At 40.6% G+C, this 25,354-nt stretch overlaps 1 protein-coding gene across 1 annotated transcript in view; it reads right to left on the reverse strand.

Annotated features, from left to right (window-relative positions):
• Positions 1-25,354, reverse strand: part of col11a1a (collagen, type XI, alpha 1a) — a 98,391-nt gene that overhangs the window by 56,834 nt on the left and 16,203 nt on the right. The window contains exons 5-18 of the mRNA XM_030079751.1: positions 18,065-18,190; positions 15,559-15,651; positions 14,399-14,497; positions 11,915-12,199; positions 10,354-10,419; positions 10,188-10,229; positions 9,999-10,061; positions 6,289-6,363; positions 5,634-5,717; positions 4,043-4,099; positions 2,567-2,620; positions 2,400-2,453; positions 1,623-1,676; positions 1,409-1,462 (exon numbers count right to left, since the gene is read on the reverse strand). Of these exons, the coding sequence (XP_029935611.1) occupies positions 1,409-1,462; positions 1,623-1,676; positions 2,400-2,453; positions 2,567-2,620; positions 4,043-4,099; positions 5,634-5,717; positions 6,289-6,363; positions 9,999-10,061; positions 10,188-10,229; positions 10,354-10,419; positions 11,915-12,199; positions 14,399-14,497; positions 15,559-15,651; positions 18,065-18,190 (1,206 nt within the window). The remainder of the gene's footprint in view (positions 1-1,408; positions 1,463-1,622; positions 1,677-2,399; positions 2,454-2,566; positions 2,621-4,042; positions 4,100-5,633; positions 5,718-6,288; positions 6,364-9,998; positions 10,062-10,187; positions 10,230-10,353; positions 10,420-11,914; positions 12,200-14,398; positions 14,498-15,558; positions 15,652-18,064; positions 18,191-25,354) is intronic.

Here is a 25,354-nt window from a genome sequence, read left to right on the forward strand (position 1 = left end):
ATGAATTCATTCAGATTCACGTACTGCAGATTTCTCATTTTATGACCCGGCTTTAAACATGGAGCTAGCCAGACCTTTAAATTGAAATTGTCGGTTTTGCATGTTTTTATAACCCTTTTATAACCCTTGCCATATTCTTATTTATGTCCTAATTTTCTTTCCTGTATCCTGGTACTATTTGCTGTGGTAACAAACAAATATAAAGTTTCATCTTATCTTACACTCACCCAAGTCACCAAAAGTTTTACAGAGGCTGAAGTGAATTAGATTGAAGTGAGAGTGATAGGTATTACTATACAGTCCTACCATAGAGCATTGTACTGCAAACTAACACACAGACCTGCCAAGGAACAACTATTTTAATGTTGTTGTTTTTTTCTCTTCATCTCATTTATAGTTCCCAGACTGTTCTCTAGACTGTGACCCATGCAGGGAGACAAGGAATACACTTGGCAAATAAAACACAGAAACACTGAGGTTACCTTGCTTCAAGGCAACACTGTCACTGAATCTGTCCATGTTTTCTGCTTAATGCAGGAACACTGCATAAAGCAGAAATAACCTCTTATCCACTTACTCCCCACATTGCTATCAAATTTGTCCACAAGATTACAGTTATTCATTCATCAAGTTGAAAAGTAAGGAGGTTAATAGACAGTGTGATTTCACATAGGTGCTGAAATTCTAAACCTCTCGGCCTGTAGCCAAATGTTTCATTAAAAACTTTATTTAGCTAAAAACATGCCCAGCCCTTGGCTGAATCCAGCTAGACTAATCTCTGATGACAGAGGGATTTTAGTTTATGCCAGTTTTGCGTCTTATCACATCAGTGTATTGTAATCTTAGAAACTTCCAACTAGAGTCGTTGCTCAACCCAACAATAATCTGTTGTTCATGAAGACTTCTTTGGATTCTAATTAATGATTACTTTCTTTGTGCAAATATCACAGAGACTCAAAGTCACAAAATGGCTTTAGAAAAACAAAAAATGCATGACATTTTCAGACAACATGATTTTGACTAATTAAAAGTACAAAATAGTTACTACTGTCAAAGCATACCTAGAAAACAGGTCACAGCAACACCACACTGTAGCTTGCTTTATATCGATAAAAATGGAAAATCTCCTTTGAAAAACGAAAATGTTGATAAATGCAACAAAAGCATTTTTTAATGGATGATCACTAAACCTATCTTTCACCCAAATCATCTTGAAATACACCCCAAAAATAGTTTTATTCATGCTTCTTTTTTTTCGTCTTTGAAGGAAAATGACCCTTAGTGCTGTCCTATTTCCATGTTTTTTTGTTTGTTTTTTTTCATCCTTTGACAGTATATGTGCAAATGAATGCACTCTAAATCCTAATGTGATGACCAACTCTGTATGAGGAGGGATAGTGATACTCACCCTATGTCCCTTTTCACCAGGCAGGCCAGGTAGTCCATCAAAACCTCGGTCACCCTGCAGAGAAACACAGCTGCTGATGTCACTGGATGCTGACACACATTACCCAACACCAAAGTCATCATGGGCTGCAGTGTGAAAACCAAATCATCCCAACTCTGATGTCACTACATCTAAGGTGCAGTTGGTGATGTGAACATGGGAAATGACACTGTACCTTGGAGCCTGGCTCTCCTGGCATCCCGCGGGCCCCATCAGCTCCGGCACGACCCTGACCATCGAGAATAGAAAAACAGAATTGGAAATTAGTGGGGACTTGGAGCAAAATTGCCCTTGAGAGCCCACAAAAGTCCTGTGAATTTAAAAATTACAGTACTGTTTTCAATTTCAGTCTCCATAATTTAGTGTCTTTTCTACTCTCCTCAGGTGCTATGTTTGTTCTGATGAAGGTTTAAGACAGGTAAAGAGGGCAAGGTGCAATCACAGGTTCAGTCCCATCATGCATCAGTAAATGACTGACAACCTCAGACAAGCATTTCTCTTATTACATTCTGTGCTACTGAAAATCACATTTTTGTCCACAAATCAAGGCTGCATTCCTAATTTGCCTGCTACTGGTTTATATTTATTAGTATCCAATCGGGTTAAGACGTTTGGCCTGGTGGAGTGACTGAACCGTGACACTAATTGTGCCCCACATCTGCAGCCAGTTTTCCCGTTTTGGCATTTTCAGACAGATTAACTGCTTGGCCATTGATCCGGGGATCGGAGGCCGCGCAGGCCTTTAAGCACGTATCAAGCGACTGTTTGTTGGATTGGAAATAAGCCTTCCAGCTTTTGTGTGGTCAGCCCACACACACAAATGAGTGCACGGGCTTGATCACACAGCAACAAACACGCAACAGGCAAACACGAATGTACACTGAGGCATGTGAGCACACACAAACACACCTACAGAGCAGTATGAGTACACCAGGTTACTGAGTTCACTCACCCTCTTGCCGGGTTTTCCAATTTGTCCTGAAGGCCCTTGGACACCCCGGGGACCCTGTGCAGACATAAGAGGACCATTAGGTGATCATCAGTGCTGGGACTAATCAAGGCCCTGGTGTACAAAAGCCTGCAAGGGCCATTTTTATGCATTGATCCGTTTTTTCTCACCTGAGGGCCGGGGTCTCCACTTTCACCTTTCAGTCCAGTAGAACCAGGAAGACCCTAAAGAGAAGAAGCACAAAGCAAACAAAGATGCATTTAATTCAAATGGTTGGACATGTAGTTTCATAGAACTATAGCTAAAAAAGCTAAAAGTCTAAAGTAAACAGCAGATGGCGATGTTTAGCTAAGTAGATGCATTAGTTATCTCTTATACTCTTTAAGTACAGTACATTCCTTTATGCTATAAGGGTACTCAAGTGAAGATTATGTAAGGCTTTCTGATCATTTAGGTTCTTGCAAATGACTTTTTCAAAGGTGATTTGTATTGCCGATAATATATTTTATGATTTTCTATTATGTTTCTGTGCAATATGTATACACAACACGGTCGATTTAGATGCTGCTATCTTTAGCATCATTAGGTGTCAGCTATCAGCATATGATAGTAGGTTTATGAAAAAACTTTGGTTGCACAATATCAACATGTGAGGTTTAAATTAAAAGACAGAGGCACTTTAACATAACTGGATGCCTTTCAGCATATACTTAAGTCTAAAAATGCTGCAGCTAAATTGTGGGTCTAGGTGGAGATTTAGGCATAGATTCTGTCTACAGACGACTATGCATTCAAAGCTGGTAATTTGACAATTACAGACAGACATTTTAGAATCATAAAATAACTCAACTGTCTGAAAAGCCAGGCTATCGACATGTGCTCACTTAAAAAGGGAAACCATTTTGGAAAGGAACAAGTAAGAGTCAAATTTCTTATCAGGTTGGCTGTTTTTGGTATCTGCTCTGTCACATTATTTCAGATCATTATCCTGGTCTTTAGCCAGCAAAGGGCAGATTTTACAGAGCGTAATTCTTCCATGTCTTTTGCAGGGCCTTTTTCCTGCAGATAAATAGTGGATCGTGTATCAACAAGCCCAGGAGGAAGGGGGAGGGGGCTGACAAGAGAATGACTGTGAAATTTGCTTGGCAGCTGGAAGCACCTAGATAGTAACAGAGAAACAGTGTGGTCACCACGCCACCAAGGGGTGAGGGAGCAATATTTTAGCGGGTAAAATGGCTTTTGGACTTTGTCTCTTAGACAAAATCCACTGCAAGATATTCAAGATATTCAACACACAGTGGATTTTTTTTTTTTTCTTTGTAAAGTAGAATGGAAGTTTACTTTAACGCCAGGGAAAACAGCCTTTGGAGTGACATCTCTGACAGCAACTGTCACTTTCCACATCATTCATATTGTTCTTCTTTGTGTATGACAATTTCAATGAAAAATGCAGCGGATATGCATGCACACAGGCAGATGGGGAAGCAGCAGTCAAATGTAGTATTAACCACAATGACAGCAAAGGCTTAAATCCATCCCTCTGTTTACTCACTCAGGTTGGGGGTTATCATGTGCTTTCATGGTGGGGGAGGGTTTGTGCGGATATTTGGGGGAAAAAAAACAAAAACAAAAACAGCAAGACTTACCACAGGTCCCGATCTTCCTGTCAAACCCATTGGCCCTGGAGGTCCCCTCATGGCAAGCTATAGGGCACACGCACACACACACACACACACACACACACACACACAAAAAGGAAGGTAAACTTCTACTCCATGAAATAAGTTCAGTCCAAAACTCTGTGCATCCATTATAGCAATGCATTTCTTGAAAAAGACAAGTCAAGATCTAGTTTGTAAAAGTGCCAAAGACATAGTTTGCACACTATCTCTTAAAATGTGTGTTATTTCTGTGGTATCCAACATTTTCAAAGAACACCTGTTGCTTCTTTGAAATTATGGATATCTCATTTCAGCTCACTTTGCCACTTTCTCTGACGTGGTTAGCAGCTACTAATGCACATATCCAAATCTGTCTTATTTAGCTGTATATTGACTATATATTGATAAGATGTATGCTTTTACATACGACATCTAAACACTTTCTTACAAATGTGATGCCTTCCTCTGTTGACCTGGTAATGTGAATATGATGTACATTTTCTGCACATATGGATTTTCTTTGTATTGTCATGTCCTTCTGATTTGTACAGACTTGATTTGTATTGTCCATATTCTGCAGTCATTTAGTGTTTGCATTGGAATATTAGTTACTTTGCACACAGTGTCCATCAGAATGCTGTGATTCATACTTTTCCATCATAGATTTATCTTAATATATAATGGTGAAAAGTTGCTTGCATTATGTTTAATATATTCTACTTTATTCTCTATTCTATTCTCTCTTATATTGTTTTGCTGTATCCATTCCCTACCCTCTGCTGCAATAATTTTACTTTAAATGGACCCCAAAAGATTAATGAGTCCTGTTTATAGACTAAGAAAATTTGAGGTGTTGAACAGTTTTCTACTTCATCATTAAATTCAATACTTTCAAAAATTTGTTCTTGGAAATACAACTTAGTTTAAGTTTTCAAATTCAACAAAAAAGGGGTGTTGTGCATGGATTAAGGTGCATCAGCTTGTTTTTCTACTTAATTTGAAGTAGAATAAAGAGACACGACGTTGAAATCAAGAACTCATTAAGGACTGTACTGTGTGTCCCAGGGACATGTAGGATAAAAGGTTTTGTGTTTCACAGTGCTGCTCACTTACCCTTTTTGTATCGTGTTTTGTTTGTGGGCTTAGCAAGAGTGGGGTGTCATGCTGAAGCTAACAGTGCTGCTACAAATCAAGGCCAAACCAATTTTTTTCCCTCTGCAACACACCCCTCTCCCACAGACACACACACACACACATTTTCTACACCTGCTAGTCTAGCCCACCCGCAGGTCGTGTGCCCCCTGTAGTATTTTTAACAGTCTCTCCCCTCCGTCCATCTGTTCAAAGTGGCTTTTTTATGTTGCTCTCCAGCCCGCTCGGCATGTTTTCTTTTAGCTTTGCAAGGCCAAAGAAAAGCTCAGAGTGCGTGCACACACACACACACACACACACACACTCCGTCACACCCCTCCTTTCCCCCTACAGCTGTGTGTGTAAAGTGGGGGGGCGACGGGGTGGGCGGTTATCAGAGCCATTTGGCTTGTTGCTGGCTGGCTTCATGTCCTGCTCTACTTACTCTGGCTTGGGAGAGGATGGCCTGGGCTTGGGCTTCCTGGGCCGACACAACGGGACCCTTCTCACCATCCCCACCAAAGCGGAACTGTTGTACACACACACACACACACACACACACACACACACACATGCGGACACAGAAATTTAATAAAAGGTGCACATTCTGTTTGTCCACACCTATCACATATCCTGTTCTGTTAAATAGCAAACAAGTTATAGGCAAATTGCGGCTTATTTTTGACTTATAGCAGTGAGCAATGATTCTCAATGTGGGATCCCCCAGGGATCCTCACAAGGGTCCCAGAAGTTTCCCAGCAAAAGTGCAGAAAAGTTCAGGTTCACTATACTTTAATTCACAAGAAACTATCCCAATGAGGCAATGCATAAGAGTGACTTCTGCTTAAAGGTTTTACTCTCATCATCTAAATCTCCCAACCTATGATGTAGACAGATATGCAATTCAATATTCAAGTAAAAAAAAAAAAAAAATCTAATCCTTGTACATGCAGTTCCCTGGGGGGGAAAAAAAATTCAAATCAAATAGTTGTCTGTGGAATGAAAATCTTTAGTCAAAAGGATTTGATAAAATCACATATTAGGAGGATGAATCACTAACACAGCAGATAAATCCTTAAAACAACATTCTGGGCACTCACCGGCAGCATCAGCATGGTACCAGGGGGCCCTGGCAAACCATCAGCACCAGGCAAACCAGCACGACCAGGGGGACCCTGGGATAGTCGAGAAAGAACCACACATTAATAAACTGGAGATCAACGGTATCATATGACAGAAAAAGAAAATTAAATAGGAAAAGGGGAGGAAGCATTTGTACTTCCTCTGGTTGCATCATCAATCAAAGAAAAAGGGGTGATTTTTTTCTAGACAACTGTGTGAACCAATAAAGCTAAATAAATCAATCACCCACTTACACTAAAGCCTTGCCTTTCCTGACGGCTTTCCTATGCCCCTTCACACACCCTTGCTCTACTTTCTAAGGCGTAACAACATTTACATCTGAGTTGAATTATAAGAATTTATGATAGGCTATAGAGAGTTTATCATTGGCGTGCAAATGACTCAGTCATACTGCTGGAGGGGATTGCCCCTGCCCTGCCTGGGGGCTGCCGGAGGCTCTGTTCACGTAATGGCATCTAAAAGGCATAGCAATGTTGCTAAGGAAACCTGCTGTAAATACATTACACATGCAAAAGCAAGGTTTCTATCAGTACCAGGCATGCTATGCAATGTTATTGGGTGGTGGATTAAAATGACTCTAGATAACTTCAAATTAGACAAATTAATTTATGAATTAAAATTAGAAAGCCAGCTGTATATAATACTCTTTTGAAATTTTATTTTGTACATTCCCTTTAATGTAAACAGAATGAAAATATAAATGTATTAATATTATGTCATTAGAACAACCATGTAGTGGAATATGAGGTTTGCTTATTTTAGCACTTAAATCATTTGAATCTTTTGTGTGGAGACCTCTCATATAGAGCATACAGACCTGCTTTATGTGTCTGATGTTCTATTAAAATCAGTGGTGCATTTGGACAGGATATATTATTAAAGAATTAAGATGCACAGTGGGTTATATGAAAATAGTGAAGTTGAAAGGTAAATACTGTTTAAAAATCCATAACAAAAGTGTGCAAAATGTGAGTATGAAATGTTGAACAATTTTTTGCCAGTGTGTAAATTCAGCCCAAATAAAGAACTCTCAAACTAGTACAATGTATTATTAGAATACATATTCATATGAATTTGACATTTGACAAAAACTATTTATTTTTGACAGATTGACTGTATTTGGACAATATTTGAAAGTATTGAGAGCATTTTGTGTAATAGTCAGGGAGAATATCCTTTGATATTTCATCACATAAAATTCTTAAAAAAAAAAAAAAAAAGAGCAGATACTTTTTTGGGCAAATTTATGTGAGAATTTGCAGGAAAAAACTCCAGACAGAATGCTGCTGTCTTACTTGGATCCTTTTCTCATTGTTTAGTAACAAATATGTTGTTGTTGCTCTTTTGCCTAACACTACAGATTCATAGTTATATATTAATTGAATGCACAGGTCTCCCCATTTTTAGAGGAATGGGGTCCTTGGTTAAATTTGCCTGCTGTGCACACCGCTACAGCTATACTGTATCTCACTGTGTATATTAGTGCTTAGCAATGGTGTACTGCTCTGAAGCCTCACTACACGTAACATGACAGCAAAGTCGATGGAAATACAAATACACACACACACACACACACACACACACACACACACACACAGAACATAGTGGAGGTGGGCTGTTGGTTTAATTAGTATGCACCCCACGCCCTCCTCCAGCAGACACAGACAAGTCCTGTCTGTCTGTAAGCCATGCCACTGTCCTCAGTCCAAAACCAACATCCTCTTCCCTGAATACTAGCATGTGTGTGTGTGTTTGTGTTTGTGTGTGTGTGCGTGCATGTGCGTCACAGTGAAAGAGACAGAGAAAGACTCTAATGAGCTATGGTCTAAACCCAGCACAAAAATCATTCATTGTCTTTTTAATTGTGCAAGAGTTAAGCCATGATGACTTATTTGTTCATCTCACTCCTCCATCATTGCGTCTCCTCCCTCTCATCCCTAGCTTGGATGTGTTACACGTAAACTGTTGATACCAAGTTTCATAAACCCAGAGCAAGGAAGTTTCTTCAAAGATTCAAACCAGAATGATGCAAATAATCTGTAGATGCTATGAAGAACTTGAACAAGTAGGGACTACTTTTCCAATTTCCACAGCATGTGAAGGTGGTGATGAGTGACCGTGCAGCTGAAAATCACTGCACAGTGGATGAATACACGATTGCTTATCTGAAATTACTTATTGAATCTTGAGGCTATAAAAATGGCTGTAAAAGACTGTCCAAGAAAATGGTAAAAACCTTTTGCATGGTGTACTCTAAAGTGTTAAGCCTGATGTCCACTGCACAGATCATTAGAGGACAGCATCCTGGATGTGTGGTGTACATACATGTACATTACTTGGACTTGAATGCACTTTGCCTGTTTACCTCGCAGTAGCTGTGTTCTGACTTGATCCCCAGCCAGTGTCAAACCTATATAGTCCTCGGGCAGGCGGGTCATGGAAGAAATCAATCTGCACATCCCAGAATTTCACAAGTTGGCCTACATACAGGTAAAACTACAGCTGCTGTTTTATATACTGCATATTTATATACTGTATACTGTCCATTTATTGTGGCTGATTTATGGTAATGGGATTTGTTTTTATATTCAAAGAATTGACCAAACAAACATACTAACAGGCTACTAGTCCACATTCAGTCACTGATTTAATTAAAAAATGTTGCAATCAAGGACGGACTGGGATAAAATATGAAAATGGACCCTGCCCAGACTGGCTATCACACTACAATCAAACAGATAAGGACATTTACAAATTAATGGGTATCCATCTATTCACAGATTTCAACTGGGAAAATGTTATTTTAGCTAAATTAATAAAGACAATGAATGTCTGATATAAGCTGATTAAGGATTATAGGCCTATCAAGGATTTTGATGCCTATGTTCTCATCACTTGGCAAGTATATTAGCAAAAAACAATCTCACATTCTTCCAAAATCTTGTTTTATTTATTTAAAAGTCTGTAAATACCTTGATTATGTAGTCCTAGTTACGGAATAATCCTCCAACAAAATGTGTGACATTCCCTGCTGTGAAATGACACAGTCGACTTAAAGTCATCATTATGAGATGCTATGTCACTTTTCAGTGCAGGTGTGTGTGTGTGTGTGTGTGTGTCTAACTGGCTTAATGCATCTCTGATACACACATGTTGTACCTGACCCATAGCACAACACATTAAGAAGACTACCCACGCAAATAAGGAATACTTTGCTGTTATGCAAGTTTAATTCACGAGCAAATTCCAAAATTAGAGCATGTCAGTCATATTAAATCATTGTTTCACCCTCCCTGCTATTACACTGCCATGTACAGGGTCAAATTTCTGTTTGCCCACAGTCCACAGCTATGTACAGCAACAAAAATCTTCCAATATGGGTCTCTGGGATAAATTCTATCTACTGGAGGTCTTTTCCCTGATGGGTGTCTATTTAGGGGTCCCAGACATGAAAATAGTGAGATCCCTGCTCTACACAACAAATATTTGCAATGATTATTTGCACTCTTTTATGGTGACACACATTTGTTAGGAGAGGGAAACCCTCCTTCCCTGCCCCCTCATTTTCAAACAACTCTTTGCATTTTGAATGCACACACGTACCCACACAATGCACACTTTTTTATGCACACACAGAGAAAGCTGCAGGTGATGCAAGGCAACTCACCCTGTCTCCAGGATCTCCAGCAGGGCCTGGGGGTCCTTGTAGTCCTGAGGGACCTGGAAGACCCTAAAGGAGACAAAGCGAGGTCAACAAGCCAGCTCACACACTGCTGAAGACAGTGGTCCACAGCATGTTTAGGTGGAAAATATTGAGAGTTCTCAGCTCTTTTCTACTTTTTTATAATAAACTCACAGCTGGGCCAGCGGGGCCTGGGGGTCCTTCGATCAGCATGCCCTTGAAAAGAACAAGCATTAGTTCAAATGAGCAAAAAAACTGACACAGGATTACTTCAAGACTCTTGGCATGTACTATTTGTGGCATCATTTCGGTAGGTCAGCGTTGGGTTTTGGGGCCTTACAGGTTCAATCACAGCCGGCTCGCCCTTTTCTCCTTTCTGGCCAAAGGCTCCTCCGGCACCGGCAACCTGGAGTTACAAAGTGAGCACTGAGGTGAGACTCTTCACACAGCAGCTATAGACCACAGATGGATGAACAGCAACGATGAGCGATGATGCATGAGGAGGCAGTACAGAGAGTGAAAAGAATATGCACTGCATAAGAAAAGGATGTTTGTGAGCGCTTCAATCACCACAAATGAAATATCAGTGGATATCATCTTCTCTGTTACAGCGATTTTTTTCTCAGAGGCAGAGGGTGAGGACAGAATAAGGTGAGGTGAGATAAAGGTATGGAACAAAACAGGCAAAATGTTAGTGGTGATGAGTGAAAATTGAACTCCACACTGTGTGCTTGAAATGGAGCAGTGCTGTCATTGCCTTCCCCTTGTGCAGTGTGTTTTACAACACAATGTGACACCAATAGGCCGCTGCTGACATGCAAAAACTCCCAGAGTGTCGGCATTCACAAACTGCAGACATCACCCCATAATCCCATCATCTTAGTGACTTCTGGAGTCGTCCTCTTTTCCGTCCTTTGACCACCAATGATGAAGTGAATAAATGGAAGTAAATGGCTGAGCAAAATCTTTTCTTCTCCAGTTGTGATCAGTGAGAGGGAACTGGTTGAACGGCAGTGTTTGTCTGCTGTGTGTTTATGTGTACGTGTGAGTGATGGTGGGTGGGGGAGGGGTCAGGAGGAAGGTTTAGGGTTATGTTTGTGTATTGTGCACTGGGCAAGACCAATGAAACCTAACCTTTGCATGATGAACACAATCCAAAAATGAACATTCAAACGACATGCTGTTAGACAGTATTCAACAGTGTTTCAAACAATGGAGGCCCAAATGGCTACAGATGAGGCCAAAGTGGAAAGAGGTAACTTGAAACAATATTTTGATTTAGATTTATTCAGCTACAAGTAAGTCTGGCTGTGGCAGCTGGTTGGTGAAGGCAGGTTTCCAACATTTGAACTGCGCCCTACAACGCAGCCCAAGCGTGACGAATATGCAATATCTTCACTGGATCTGCATGTGTATGTGTGTGTGTGTGTGTGTGTGTGTGTGCACTGTGCAGACAGCTGGCTCTGTGGTATGGGCTAATTACTGTGTCCCAGGGTATATAGGGAGTAATATGTCACCGAGAGGTTGCTTAGTAAAATGGTGGAGGAGGGCGTAGAGCAGGGAGGTTCAGCCCAGACTGCTGTGCTGTGTGTGGCTCTGAGTGTGTGTGTGTGTGTGTGTGTGTGTGTGGGAGGGGGGGTTGTCTCCATACCACAGCTATCAATCATTACATCACCAATCACCCACAAGTGACACGGCAGCAAGACAGCAAGACATTTACACAGTGGTGAGAGTCGGCTCCACACACAACATGACAATGACACATTCCCCATGCCAAGTGGTCGACTAGTGAGGCATGCACTGGGAGAGAGAGAGAGAGAGTCCATAATACACACAACAGGCCCAGTTCATGCACACACACACACACCCCTCGGCTGACCGGGTGGGAGTGCGGTACTTACGGTGCTCTCTGAGACGTCGGTTTCGGCAGCAACCCCAGGCCCCACCTCATCATCATAGGTCGCCGTGGGGTTGGGCAGGGCCGTGCCATACTCATCATATGCCCCATAATCATACACCCGCCTGTCAACCTCGCCCAAGTCATACTCCTTTAGGTCATACTCCTTAAAGTCATACGCCTCTGCTCCTGTGGCCACGTTGTCTACCGTTTCTGGGACAACGGTGGGCTCCTGACCAATGGGAGTGGCCTCGGTGACAGAGCCACCGACAACTTCCTCCTCCACAGCCTTTTAGGTGTTACACAAGCAGGGGAGGGTAATGGTGAGCAACCGGGGAAATAGGCATATTAGTTAAGCAAATACAGCAAAGGAAATATAGTTTCTGATGTTATCAAAGCTTTGAAGATTGCAAATTAAATCAGCATGATTTATAGCATAAAACATCTATAGTATGGCAGTGGTAACACTTTATTTATCCAATAAATAAATAAATAAATAAATAAAAATACAAATTAAAATAACTATTAAACATATTTTGGATGTAGAATATTACTTTTTTGCTGTTATTATTTAGGAGATATCAATATTACTGGCAAATTAGCAAAAACTAGCTAATAAATAAATAAATAAATACAACTACATAAATAAATAAACAAATAAAAGAACTATGCCATTGATTATGTATTGCTTATAGCTGACTATCTGCATGAATAATCTTAAAGGTGGACTGACACTGCCCTAAATAATTCCATAACATTTTTCTGTTAGAGGTACTGTGTGTTCTGGTGATCCACAGATTTGAGAAACACAGTGCCATCTCTACTGTATACCTTATAGCACTGCCTACACTTTACCTCAGCTCAGTGAGAAAAATAGTAACCAGACACAGGACTAAATAAAGTGTTACCGTTATGATTGAATGAAATCATCAACTCTGACAGTTAAATGGTAATCAACCATCCACATCTAAGACAGACTTGATGGTATCTCAGCCTTTTCTTCTTAACATACAGCTGTACATGATGTACTGATATGCAGAACAGAAAGACAGAGATGAAGCGTGTCTGAAATTAGGAATGTCAGATCAATCAGCAAAATGTAGCCATGTGCAGATTTACAAAGTGTATCGAGGTATGATTCAATCATAATTTGTTGGCCAATTAATACATTTTGAGAGGTTTTCTTGCTTCATCAACCAGCTCTGAGTTTACAACATGAGTTTACCATGACACACTCTGTATTTGGCACAGGTGCTACCAGCGAAAATTGTCATTTCCAGAAATGGATTGAGCTTTAGAGTGCCACCAAATGGCTGTAAATATGCAATATAAGTGGCAGAACTCCATCATGTTAAATGATATATTTGTGTTTGCCTGTGTAATAACATCCACTTTGGCAAACATGTGGCAAGTAATGCAAGTTCATAGCTGCACACAGTAGGCTGTGAGGAGATTTTGGCCTCATTGATCATAGTTCTTTCAAAGGTTATTAGAAGAACTAGTGATTGAAACCAGGCTAATGATTCTCAGTGATTGACCATGTGGCATATCTTGCCAACTGAACAAACTGCAACATCAGTTAGTGTCAACTGCAATGGCTGAAAGAGGCTTTGCCTTCATTGAAGTTGTACAAAGTCAGTCATGGGTGAGGCTGCAAGCCTTATACAATATATAGCCTGTATAAGTAATAAAAGTAAATGCATAATTATTCCTTGAGATGAGCCAAACGTGACATTGACAATTAAAGGCTTGTGATCCTATCTGTCTTGTTAGGTGACATCGCTGAACATACAGTACTGTCTCTGAATCTTAGGAAATATATTTTTGGCCCCTGCTAATTGCATATATGCTTCTGCATTGAAAGCTTATGTGGTTCCCATTAGAGGACAGTCTACAAGTGAAGCCCAAACCCCGCCTGTTTTTCAGAGGAAAAAACTCCCCTTTCTAATCATAACGTTGCATTACGAACATAAGCATGAGATATGTCCGTTTCTCATGTTGGTCATGACTAATTTTGTCCCAGACGACCCAAATTGTTACACACATCAAACATATGACTGCCTCAGCTGACAGAACATACATTACACTAAGTTGTTCATGCATTTTAAAGGAACTACATTAACTTGGAGTTTCCTGGTTGACAGTGCAAATAAAGCTGCAGCCTTCACCCAAATTGAATGAAATGAAACAGTTACATGACCTACTCGGTATCCACCAAAGGTTTTCTAAGCATGCCATGGAGCATGCCCTGAAAACAAAAATTATACAAAGCAGCAAGTGGACTGTTGCATTCTGATGTTTATAATATTGTCTGTCCATCAGTTTTGCCACCAACCATAATGTCAAAAGACACAACCATTGGTTTGAATGGTTGTGTCTTTGCCGGTTCCTACCAGGTACTTCCTTGGGTTATGTCGTTGTGGTTAACAAACCCCAAAACACCTAACAGCCGTCTTTAAAAGTAGATGTAAATGAAGATAAAAATTACCTCATTGGGTCCGCCTGTGGCAATGGGAGACTGAGTTTGAGTACCATCGACAGTTCCGTAGTCACTGTCAGTATAGTACTCTCCTTCTACATTGTTTAGCTGAGTCATGTTGAAAAAAGGAAAGAAGAATAAAAGGGAGGGTTAACATAGAGGCACACAACAGAGGTTATTCGCTTGGGGGGGTCCTCTCAAGCTGACTACAGTCTCCACTACTTCTACAGAGAAGGGGTTAAGTAGCTCTCACTCGGCCATCATAGATTTTTCCTCAACACGGGAAGATCTTGATGGGATTTGATCTTTACTTGTATGTTTACCCTAGCATTGCCTCTGGGTCGTGCTGGTGCTGTGGCCTGGTAGCCAGGCATCTGTCGCTTCTTCTTAGCGGCAAACTTTTTAGCTGGTGATTTTTTGGCAGCCAAGAACTTTAAGGGCTTGGCCTTAGTTTTACTGAGGGACTTTCTGGTCCTCTTCTTTTTCAGGGAGACACTACGTTTCTTTCTCTGGAAGAGGTTGTGGTAACAAACAACACCAAGACAAACATGGAACATTTAAAAGTGGAAGTGACAAAAAAGAAGGAGACTTTTGGGGATATATAGGTCAATCCGGGACAGATGCACAAACAAAACAAAGAGAGGATGTGCCTTTCAGCAACTCTTTAGAACTACTGTGTAGCCTAATAGCCAAGGTGATTAAACTGCTTTTGCTCTTGTTCCCAAACGGTAAAATACATTGCTGCTGTGATCTAATAATATAAGCAATAGTTTTAAAGACATGCTGGAATGCAACCAAACGCTTGAAGCAGATGACACTCATCTGAGGGGAGGCAGCAGCCTCATAGCAGACACAAGGTAGAATGACGGTGAGGACATTTACATGCACACTAATAGGTTTAGCGTGACTTGAATAAGGCAACACTCCTCTACTGAAACTGTTGTGTAAATGCCTTCATGTGATTATCCTAACTGGAATAAGCATAAACACACTTGAGCTCAGTCTATTCTATTTCTTAGGGTTTTGAATGCCACATTGGTGTGCAGGTAAACATCCTCACGAGACACAAAGACGGCACACAAGACAAACCAAAGGCGGGATACTGACAAAAACAGACATCACATAGTAAATAAGTCTTTTTTCTATCATTTTCCTTTTTTCCCATTTACCTGAGGCTCAGAAAACTCATCAGTTGGAACGGTGTCTGTGGCTCCCTCAGAGTAATCATAGAACTGAGAGTAATCTAAATCATCAGTAGTGTACTGAAGAGGATGAGAGAGACAGAGAGAGAATGAGGATTCAGCATTAGTATTAGCATTAACATCCAGCACACAGAGCACTCCTTTTTGACTGCAAGAAGATGATACATAAATATCATCCAGTTCATGCTACATGTTTACCTCAGTAAAGTTACAATAATAAAAACTGCAGAGACCATTTAGCCTCAACTGACAAATGTGTATGTGATTCAACAATAGTTAAACTAAATAGTTATTCATCATCGGCCTTAAAAAAATATGTGCTTATGCCACACCTTTGTCAGTTGAGTGTAAAGAGTCTTCATTATTAGTGGAGCTTTATTTATTGCAGCTTTAAAGCTTAATTACTTTATTTCATTACTTATAGCAGACAGTATTAGAGTTAAATATTGTGGTAAAAATATGATAAGATTTATTTCTTTGTGCTGAAACTTTATTATGTTGTAGTCATGAGCAACAGAAAATGGTTAAAGAATGAAGTGTTGCTCATAAGACCTACAAGAGCATTTGGAGAATACTGCCAGTGCAATATTCTTATTGTTATAACAGCATCATATAAAAAAAGCACATAATGTAACACATGTAATAATGCATTACAATTCTGGTCTGGTGGTCGTGATAATGTGAGAATTGTGCATAAAACATGATGATGATGATAATGATGATGATGATGCACTTATGAGACCTTACAAACTGCTTTATATAAACAAACCAAATCTTACTAAATTAGTTAATTATCTTTAATTAGAACACAACAACAACAAGTTATGAAACTCGCTGTCACAATAACATGTGTGCTTGGGCCTACAGACATGTAAACAGGTGGGGTGTTTAAAAGCTCATAAAATGGGGGTGAACATCAGGAAAACCTCAGAGACAAAAAATACCAGCTGCATTTGGAGGGATAGCATCACAGCACTTTCTTAAAACTAGCATGTAAATTATATCCCTCTGGGCTTCTAAAGTCAGCCAGATTAAAGGGGTTTGATTTACTGAAAGTTTGCTTTCTTATAGTTCTGATTACTCTTTCCCTTTGTTTCATCATATAAGAGCAAAGTGTGACTGCTCGTTATAAAGGCAGCTTCCCAGTGAAAATTTCATATAATTTGCTCACAGAAAAGGGAGAAAAATCCAGACTTGGGCTATAAAAGTTTAGCACTTCATGCTGGAACTTGCAAAGTCTGACCCTGCAAATGGGCTTTACGGATGAATAATGATGAGGTGTAGAATTCGGGTGTTTTTGTATTTCCAATTCTCAAATTAATCAGAGATTTCAGAAAAATTGGAAAATTTCACCCTCCTACAAATAATTATTCTAATAATTTCAAGGTAAATACTAAGCTGGGCTTATCTGATGGCCTTTTGCTAAATTAAGAGTTATTATTAGAAACATTGTGGTCAATGTGTGAGCAGTTCAAATGATTGAGTGTATGTACTGCAAAAAGATACACTGAAACCTAGACTACTGGCCATTATTATTCTTATTCTCCTCATAAGCATCACCATCATAGGCCAAGGTTAATAAGCTCCTCTACTGCATCTTTAAGTATGAAAAAGACAGAGAAAGATGTGGTAAGAGAGAGGAAGAAGAGCCCTATAATCTGTTTTATGGCTAAATTACTAGTTTTCACTTTATATTGGAATTAGTGCCACCTGAACACCCATGAACCACTTCAATCAGTACCTGAAGCTGTCCTGCTTTTGTTACTTTGATGGCATGCACTTTGGAGAAATTCAATACTTCCAGCAGCTGGGAAAAGTTGTCCTCACATGAAAACTCTAAAATGCTGCTATTTGTGAAGGTCATAGTCATAGTTGCTATTGTTTAGAGGAAACGCCTCGGCTATGCTTTAAGCTATTCTGAATAACACTTAAAATCAATAACACTTGACCATTTAGCTTATTGAAATACTCAATGCATTAGAGAATTTGCAACTATGCTATCTCCTTTTAAACTTGCTTTTTAATCTGAATAATACATGAAGACATCTGAAGAGAAATGTTTCCTACTTGCATGTCTGCAGACCTCCTTTTTCATTTTATTTTACATTTTTACAGCATTATTATGCCTGTGAGATCATCATGAACACCTCCAGTGTGTATTGCTCTCTAGAGAGCTGCTGAGGCATGTACAGGCTGTGCTCCATTCCCAAAGCATAAGCCTTGCGGCTTGGCCACACACTGTAGTGGAGCTGTAAAACGGATTAATGGAACAAGCCAAAAGCTTCACCAAAGTGGACACAGATACAAAGACACCGAGGGAGTTTCCCTCAAAAGCCAAAAAATTACTCAGCAAAAATCAGTATGCATCAATGGTCCAGAAAAGGAAAGGCGCTCCTCCTACAAAATCAGTCAGGACCCTCAAACGGTGCCCTGTGGATCTCCCGGAGCCCCCCACCCTTGTTAGTTGACTGACCTCTTGCTCTGGCTCCTGGGCCTGCAGAGTCTGGCCATGGGGAGTGTCACAGTCTGGGCTGTAGTGCTCACAGTAGTCATACGCTGCTTTGGGATCAGCCACAATCAGAAGTTGCTGGATGTCACCCTGCAAACATGATAAAAACAAACTAAAATCAATTCCCTGTGACCATTTAGGGACACATTTACATACACATATTTTAATTAGTATGAGAAATAATATGTTATATGTCATTAGTGTTTATGAGAGGAAAGTGAATCAATTGTTGAAACAGCAGGAGAAACGGCATCACAGAGGCTAGGATGTTTCATCTAACCGGTAAATGTTGTGAAGAGTAGCATAAATGCAAAATCTAAAATTACAGTTAACATCATCCATCCATTTATGGAGCTTGCCTGCCGGTGTAAATTCCCCCCTTGTATGATTAGACAGCTTGACACACACCCCACAGAGCCAATATCCACAGGGTGCAAGGAGGAAATGGAGTTCAGGCGCTGGGAAAATTATTGTTATCAGCCTTGGGGTTTACGTCAGGAAATCAAACGAGCATGTATCATCAAGACAAAAGTAACACCTGGCATCCATGTGTGCAGCAATAAAAGACTATAGCAAGAAAAACAAAAATATGCAATGGTGACAGGCAGAGCGTGATGCTCAGTTGTTATGCAGAATACCAAAGTATGACAAAATTTCTGTAAATTTCTGGATAACCTTCTAGTAATTTTTTTTGCAACTTTCTACTTGTTTCTTGGTAATCTTTGGCTATTTTTTATTTATTGCTAATTTACCCATCACCCTTTTCCCCATGTGTTTGAAAGGATTTGAATGAATGAATTTGCTCTGGTTTCAAAGGGTTAAATGCTTGTAGAAGACGCCTGTTAAAAAAAAAAAAAAAAAAAAAAAAAAAAAAAAAGATTATTTACTGGATGAACTCTAATTGCAGGTGGAATAAAGTATATGGGACAGAGGTGACAGGCTGCAGAAATGAGGGGGACATGCTCCCTCCTTTCCAGTATTTACTCTAGTATTTATTAATGGGGCTACTGCCCATGTTTGAACTGCCAGTCAGCAGCAGGTGGAGAGTAACTACTAATATGAATCAGATTCAGCTGTTCTGTGGTACGCAAATGTTCACAGAAAATCATTATGCTCTGAAATCAAAGCCATTCTTCGTTAGCTCCTTAATCTGGAAACTACAGCCGCAAGGCCACATGTTCAGTGATGGTGTCTGGTAGGATGAGCCTCAAAGGGGAAATGCAATCAAGCGGTTAACCCGAGTCATCTCTGAAAACGCTTTTTAAGGAAAAACAACAGGGAAAAGTGTTGGCAGTATGAGCCAGCAATAAACAACCAACAATAAGCGACAGCCTTGCCTGATGACCATCAGAATAGTAAGCATAATAGCACATGGGCAAGACCAAAACCTAAAACATCGCAAGCGTGGTTTGGCGAAGTTGCTCAAACCACTGTGTTCTCTAGCTACGGCTGCGACGGAACACCACAATGCCTGACACGGTTCCAGCATCGTCTCGCCTTGTTGTCAACCTCAGAGCCAAAGCACACACAGCTCACAGTGAGACAGTGAACATCTTGGCTCGAGTATCCGGGTTTATCTTTGCACTTTGTAAATGCTTGACGTAACTGAATGGAGCCTATAGACACCTTGCAAAGACAGCTGAGGGAGTTCTCAAAAGCCAGATAAATGTGCATTTCATTGGTTAGGGTGTTTGGCAGGTTTGCACACAGAGGGATGCCTGAGCCCAGAGGTAAAATCCTGGTGCACTCACGTCTGGAGGGACACTGTATGTTGAAGAGCAGTGCAGGCGACTGGCAGTGGAACATGAGAGGACAGGTTACAACTTGTTAGGAGAATGTATGTGTGTGAGTGTGTGTGTGTGTGTGTGTGTGTGTGAGAGAGAGAGAGAGAGAGAGAGAGAGAGAGAAGGAAAGAGAGAGAGAGCGTGGCCTCCCTGTGTCAAAACAGTAGATCTATGGATCCTTGACATGTACTGCAGTATAAACATCCATGCGCTACAACAAGCCTTAGCGCAAAACACACTGAACACTTTTTCACTCACTCTCTCTGTGTAACTATCCATCAGCATCCCATTGCACAATTTCAGGCTGACAGACAGCATACCTGGAGACTCTGGGTAGAATAACTCTCTCAAGAGGAATTTTTTTTTCTCTGACTAATTGAATACATTTCAATCAGAGGAGCTTAAACTCAATCAGTTGTCAGTGTAGTCACATATAGCACCAAGCTAAAACACCATAATAACTAAAAAAATATATATATCAGGCAAGCACACACAACCACATTAAAAGACAACAATGACTTTTTGACAGTTTGCCCAATTTGTCTCCTTACCCAATATGTGACAAGAGGATTGGCACCAAAATCGCACAATAAGCTAGTTGTGCTCAAATGTGAAATCTGTAGGCCCTTTGGGCAAGCCCACCAAGTATTTGGCATTGGAAGGCTGAAAAACGCAGCCAAACAGCCCCAGACAGCAAACTCAGACAGCATTTTAATTACAAGAAAGTATAAAAATAGACACCTCTGTGTTTTAATCTTTGGCAAAGTGTCCATGGTGTAAGTGGAACACCCTGGTGAAATAATACCCCATAGCCTGTGTTTCAGCCATTCAAATAATCTGCCATACACCTCGAAGGTAGACAATGAAAAGATAAAACTGACCTGCCAACTGGGCATGGGACAACAGTGAACGAGGGTGCCAAGTCTGGAGGGGTGTCAGTACAGGCGTGTGTTTGTGTGTATCTGCATGTGTGTGTGTTTGGGGGGAAGTTGGGGGAAAGAGATCAAGCCTGGCCCTGAGTTAAGTTGACATGTATTACCTCATGTGTCACCCTAAGACCAACAGTGAATGCTTGAACCCTGCCTAGAGTCGGCTCTAATTAGTCCCTGTCTGAGAGCCACCCGTCTGCACACAAATAGGCTGTGGAGACACGGTGTTCAATCCCCAGAGTGGGACCAGCACAAAGAGGGAACTTCTGACTCTACCCTTATTCATAGGAGGACGTGAGCGATGTCCCCAGACACAAACACTCAACAGTAAAAAGGCATGGACAGACAAAGAGAAAATATTACAATTACAAATGGGAGTCCACACACTCCTGTGGGTTTTAAGATTAAAAGGACTTTAATTAGAAAAAGTAAACCTGTGTGCATCACACTATCCCTTTATCAGGGTGTTGATCACAACCTGCCATGAGAGAATACAAGATATGCAGTCATAATATTCCCTTTCCTCCTTTCCTGTACATTTCCAGTTATGTTCCTGTTTTCCAACAACTTCTGTGGCTGTTCAGGGAAGGAAAGAAAGAAACACCACAAGGGATTCAGAGGCAGACAGGCAGAGACTTAAGGGGAGCAGCTGGGATGGTAAAAGATGTTTTGCGTTTCGGGAACACCTGGGGAGAGTTACGCCGTGTTTCTAGGCCGGTCTTCCACTGAGGACTGCTGAGATAAAAGCCTCTGGCAACCTGGAGCAAAGCCAGAGCTACAAAATATGCCCCTCCTGGCCACAGCGGAGCACAGTGCTGCACAGATTCAGGCCTGTGAGGCTGTATGTGTTAATGATCATGGTGTCAAAGGTCAACGAGAAGAGAGAGAGACTGAAAGAGAGAAGGGTTGGGGCACGATCATCAGCTGAGAATCGTGAATCCCTCTAGTAATCCATTTACTACCTGCTATACCCACAATCAATTGCATTGAGATGCATTCTTGATAACAGTTTACTTCAACTGGAGTTCATGAAGCATTTTATTAAACAGAATGTTATTTTTCCATTTTTGTCTGATGATTATTTTGTGAGAAAAGTTCAACTATTCTTTTCATTTAGCATCTAAATGACATATTATTAGCACATCAGACCTTACAGTAAGTAGGGATGATATTTGGAGATGCCAAGCTTTGACTGGAGAGTTCTTTGTCCCATCCAAGAACTGGTGTGGCTTTGGGCCATGTGTTTGAAACGATTAGAGGTGTTATTGTGTTATTAACTCTGGTCAATGTGGACCGATGAAAAAATTGGCAAAGAGGTGACTTTGCAGTCTTACAAATGCTGTTGCTACTGTGGGTTTGTACGGCATGACAATGTACTTGAAGTCAAATGTTACTGCATTATAAATACTTTCAACCAGCAACAACGGCTTAAAATAGTCTCAGAGATGCTATTCATAGGCTGTTCATAGTTGCGATGACACATGCCAAAGATAGAAAAATACAATCATAAACAAAATTGAAAGAGTGGCCCAATAATCAACCAAGATGGATTTGTCACACATTGTGTAATGGTACATGTAAAAATCAAGGAAATAAACTGAGGAAAGTAATTAATTTCTTTGGTTAAGAGCTCATACTGCATTGTAGAATCGTTGCAAGTCTTACAACAGTTAGTTTGGCTAGTATGTTTTCTCCAACATGGGTCACCGTTAACTAAAGCTGAATTCTGTCATTATTCTAAAAGCACCAAGTTCCACTTTGACCCTGTCCTGGCCACAAGGCTCCATGGGATATAAATAGACATGGACAGGGTCAGAGGTTAAAACAGTGTACAGCATTTGCCACAGAGTTTCTCCAATAAAGACAACCTCCATGCATTTTGGAGGAGGGGGTTTTAGCTGTGCTGTGATGAAGCCAACAACACATTGTGTAGCTCTCTTTTGCCCTGCTCCGTCTCTCTAGCCATTGAAATCCAATTACATGTTGTAATTACAGAGCGAGTGCAGGGCAGCCATGGTCAAATCAGAACAGAGGAGTCGTCACCATGGGTCCTTTGACATACCTCTGCCCAGGGCAACATACCTTTAGTTCAACCAGTATACTCGGCTATAATTAGACAGCAGCCATACATCAATTAGCCATCCCTTCCTCAAAGTCCATTCAGTATAGCGCAGCTGAAAAAGGAAGGGCTGTTTAGAAACACCATCAAAAGGGAAAAGGAGCTAGCACACCGGCCAGGGAGGGTATCAAGTTTCAAAAACATGAAGATGGGATAGTAAAAAACAGTCTTTTAATTTTCAAATAATTACATCGATGATGGCTGTACAGCTGTCTATGGCAGTCTCCAGTCAGTGAACACATTATACAGTGGAAGTGGCACCAAATTATTCTACTCTAGTAGAAGTTGGCCTGCTTTTAAAGTTGCCGAGTACTAAAGTTTTACTAAATAAGTAAAATTACTGCTGTAATAACCTAGTTGAGTAGAAGTAAACAAGTGTATGTACTCAGACAATGTAATGTAACGAGAGGGTTAACAGTTTAGCATGCATGCTTTAACATTATAGCGATAAGAAAATTACATTTATGTCATAATTCCTACTACAATGGAAAAAAAAAAAAAACTGTCTCTATTATGTATATGTATGTATGTCGCATTGTGGTGTTTCCTTTGTTACTAGCAAACCAACAGGCTGGCATACTTGGCCAAATAGCTAACGTTACACAATACCCAGACTAACACAGGAGCAAAACAGTTTGGCTAACGTGAACTAAGCTAACATCCAGACGTTGTTCAATATTCAGACGGTTTCTGATGCCATACTTGACTCAAATCACAGTGTAATGAAGCGAAATACTCAGTCAAAACAATAAAAAAGTAAAAGTAAAATCACTGACTTCAAAAAATGCTTGCTTCCAACTTTTCTGAAGCCATGTTAGCCTACTCATTTAAACTGTACAGACAGTTATCCATTAGAAAAAAGCTTTGTGCAGCTTGAAACCACTCAGAACAGTATCATGGCTGAAATGTTTGCTTAATTTTTTTCTTCTCTTTTCATCGTTAGTTCCATGTCAAATTTAAAACAAACGTTTGGTTTTTACTATTTCATCTCATGAATGTAGTTTTTGACATTGTAACAGGCCGGTGTGCACGTTAAAGTAATCGCCGGCATCTTTCATCAACAAAGGCGCAGTATCAAACGTTTTCTATTCTATTAAAATGAATTAGCGAGGCTTACTTCTCTCCCAGTCTTCCTTTCGCTGTCTTTATTCATGAGTCTTGGCAGGAGGCAAGAGACAATATTGCATTTCTTTGGACGTAAGAAGAGCTACATCAAATAAACCCAAAACACTGAGACATCTGATTCAAAGGGCTAGCTCAGACTTGGAAGAATCCCATTCCGGTTCGTGAACTGGGAAGAGTCTCATTTAAAAAGCATTTGTGCCAGTGTTTGCTTAAGATATGACATGCGCTGCTTCTGTTATGTATACAGCGGGTTCAAACTAGACTCTTCTTCATTATTTCAGCGCATAGATAACTAGATAGAGGCAGTTAATATTATTTTCCTGTGTTATTTTCAGCCTTTATTGACTTATGAAGCCTCAGGAATGCATCAGCACCATCTAGTCCCTCTGCTGAGACAAAATGAGCACTGAAGAATGTTTGCTTACCAGGAATAGGGGGCATAGGGAGGTATGTGTGTGTGTGTGTATGTGTGTGTGTGTGTGTTGCCTCGGACAGGTAATGTCAGCCAGGGATGAATAGACAGTCTCATGGCTTTGGCTCGGCAGGGGGGCCTCGAGGTGGGGAGGCTGGAGAGGGTGAGGAGGAGGAGTGGGGGGGTATGCAGGAGGGGAGGAGAATGGGAAATGAGGAAGGTCTGACGGGGCAATGAAAGGCCCTCATTCATCCAAACCAGATCCCTCTGCAGCTCCCCGCTCGCCTCCAACCTGGGGCAGGTATCGCATGAATAGGCGTTTATGAAAAATGCAGGTCAACTTGTGAAAATAAATGTCCGAGTTTGAATAAGGGAGCGAATGGTGGCTGTGTTTTGCTACTCTATTCTCTGATGCCAGTTGCGCCTCCCCCTGCAAATCAGCATCGCTCCTACCAAAGTGCATTATGGAAGGAACGAAAGGGAGGGAAAGGGAAGTGAGAACTTTGAAACAAATTTAGTGACAGTTTAGCTAGTGCCACTTATATTCTTTGTTGTTTTTTTGTTTTTTTTTTTTAATTTTGTTTGTTTTTTGTGCTATCCTCTGGGCTCATATCGTGTACTGTACATTTGATTTTTTTTTTTTTTTTGATTTCTCAAATCAAATCAAGTTCACTATGGCTAGAAGAGTAAGGTTAGCAGTCAAACATAAAAGTGGCAGTAAGAAAAGACGAGAAAAGATCCGGAGGAGAAGGCGTCAAAGCTCCCTAAATTAGATTCCCCTGTTCCACGGATGACCGCCCTCCCAGCAGCAATGCAGCAGTTCGACAGGTGTCAGCATCGCCGCCCTCAGTGGTATCAACAGCCATGCAGCAGGTAGAGTTGAGA

This window comes from Myripristis murdjan, chromosome 20 (assembly GCF_902150065.1).
Source record: "Myripristis murdjan chromosome 20, fMyrMur1.1, whole genome shotgun sequence".
Classification (NCBI taxonomy): domain Eukaryota; kingdom Metazoa; phylum Chordata; class Actinopteri; order Holocentriformes; family Holocentridae; genus Myripristis; species Myripristis murdjan.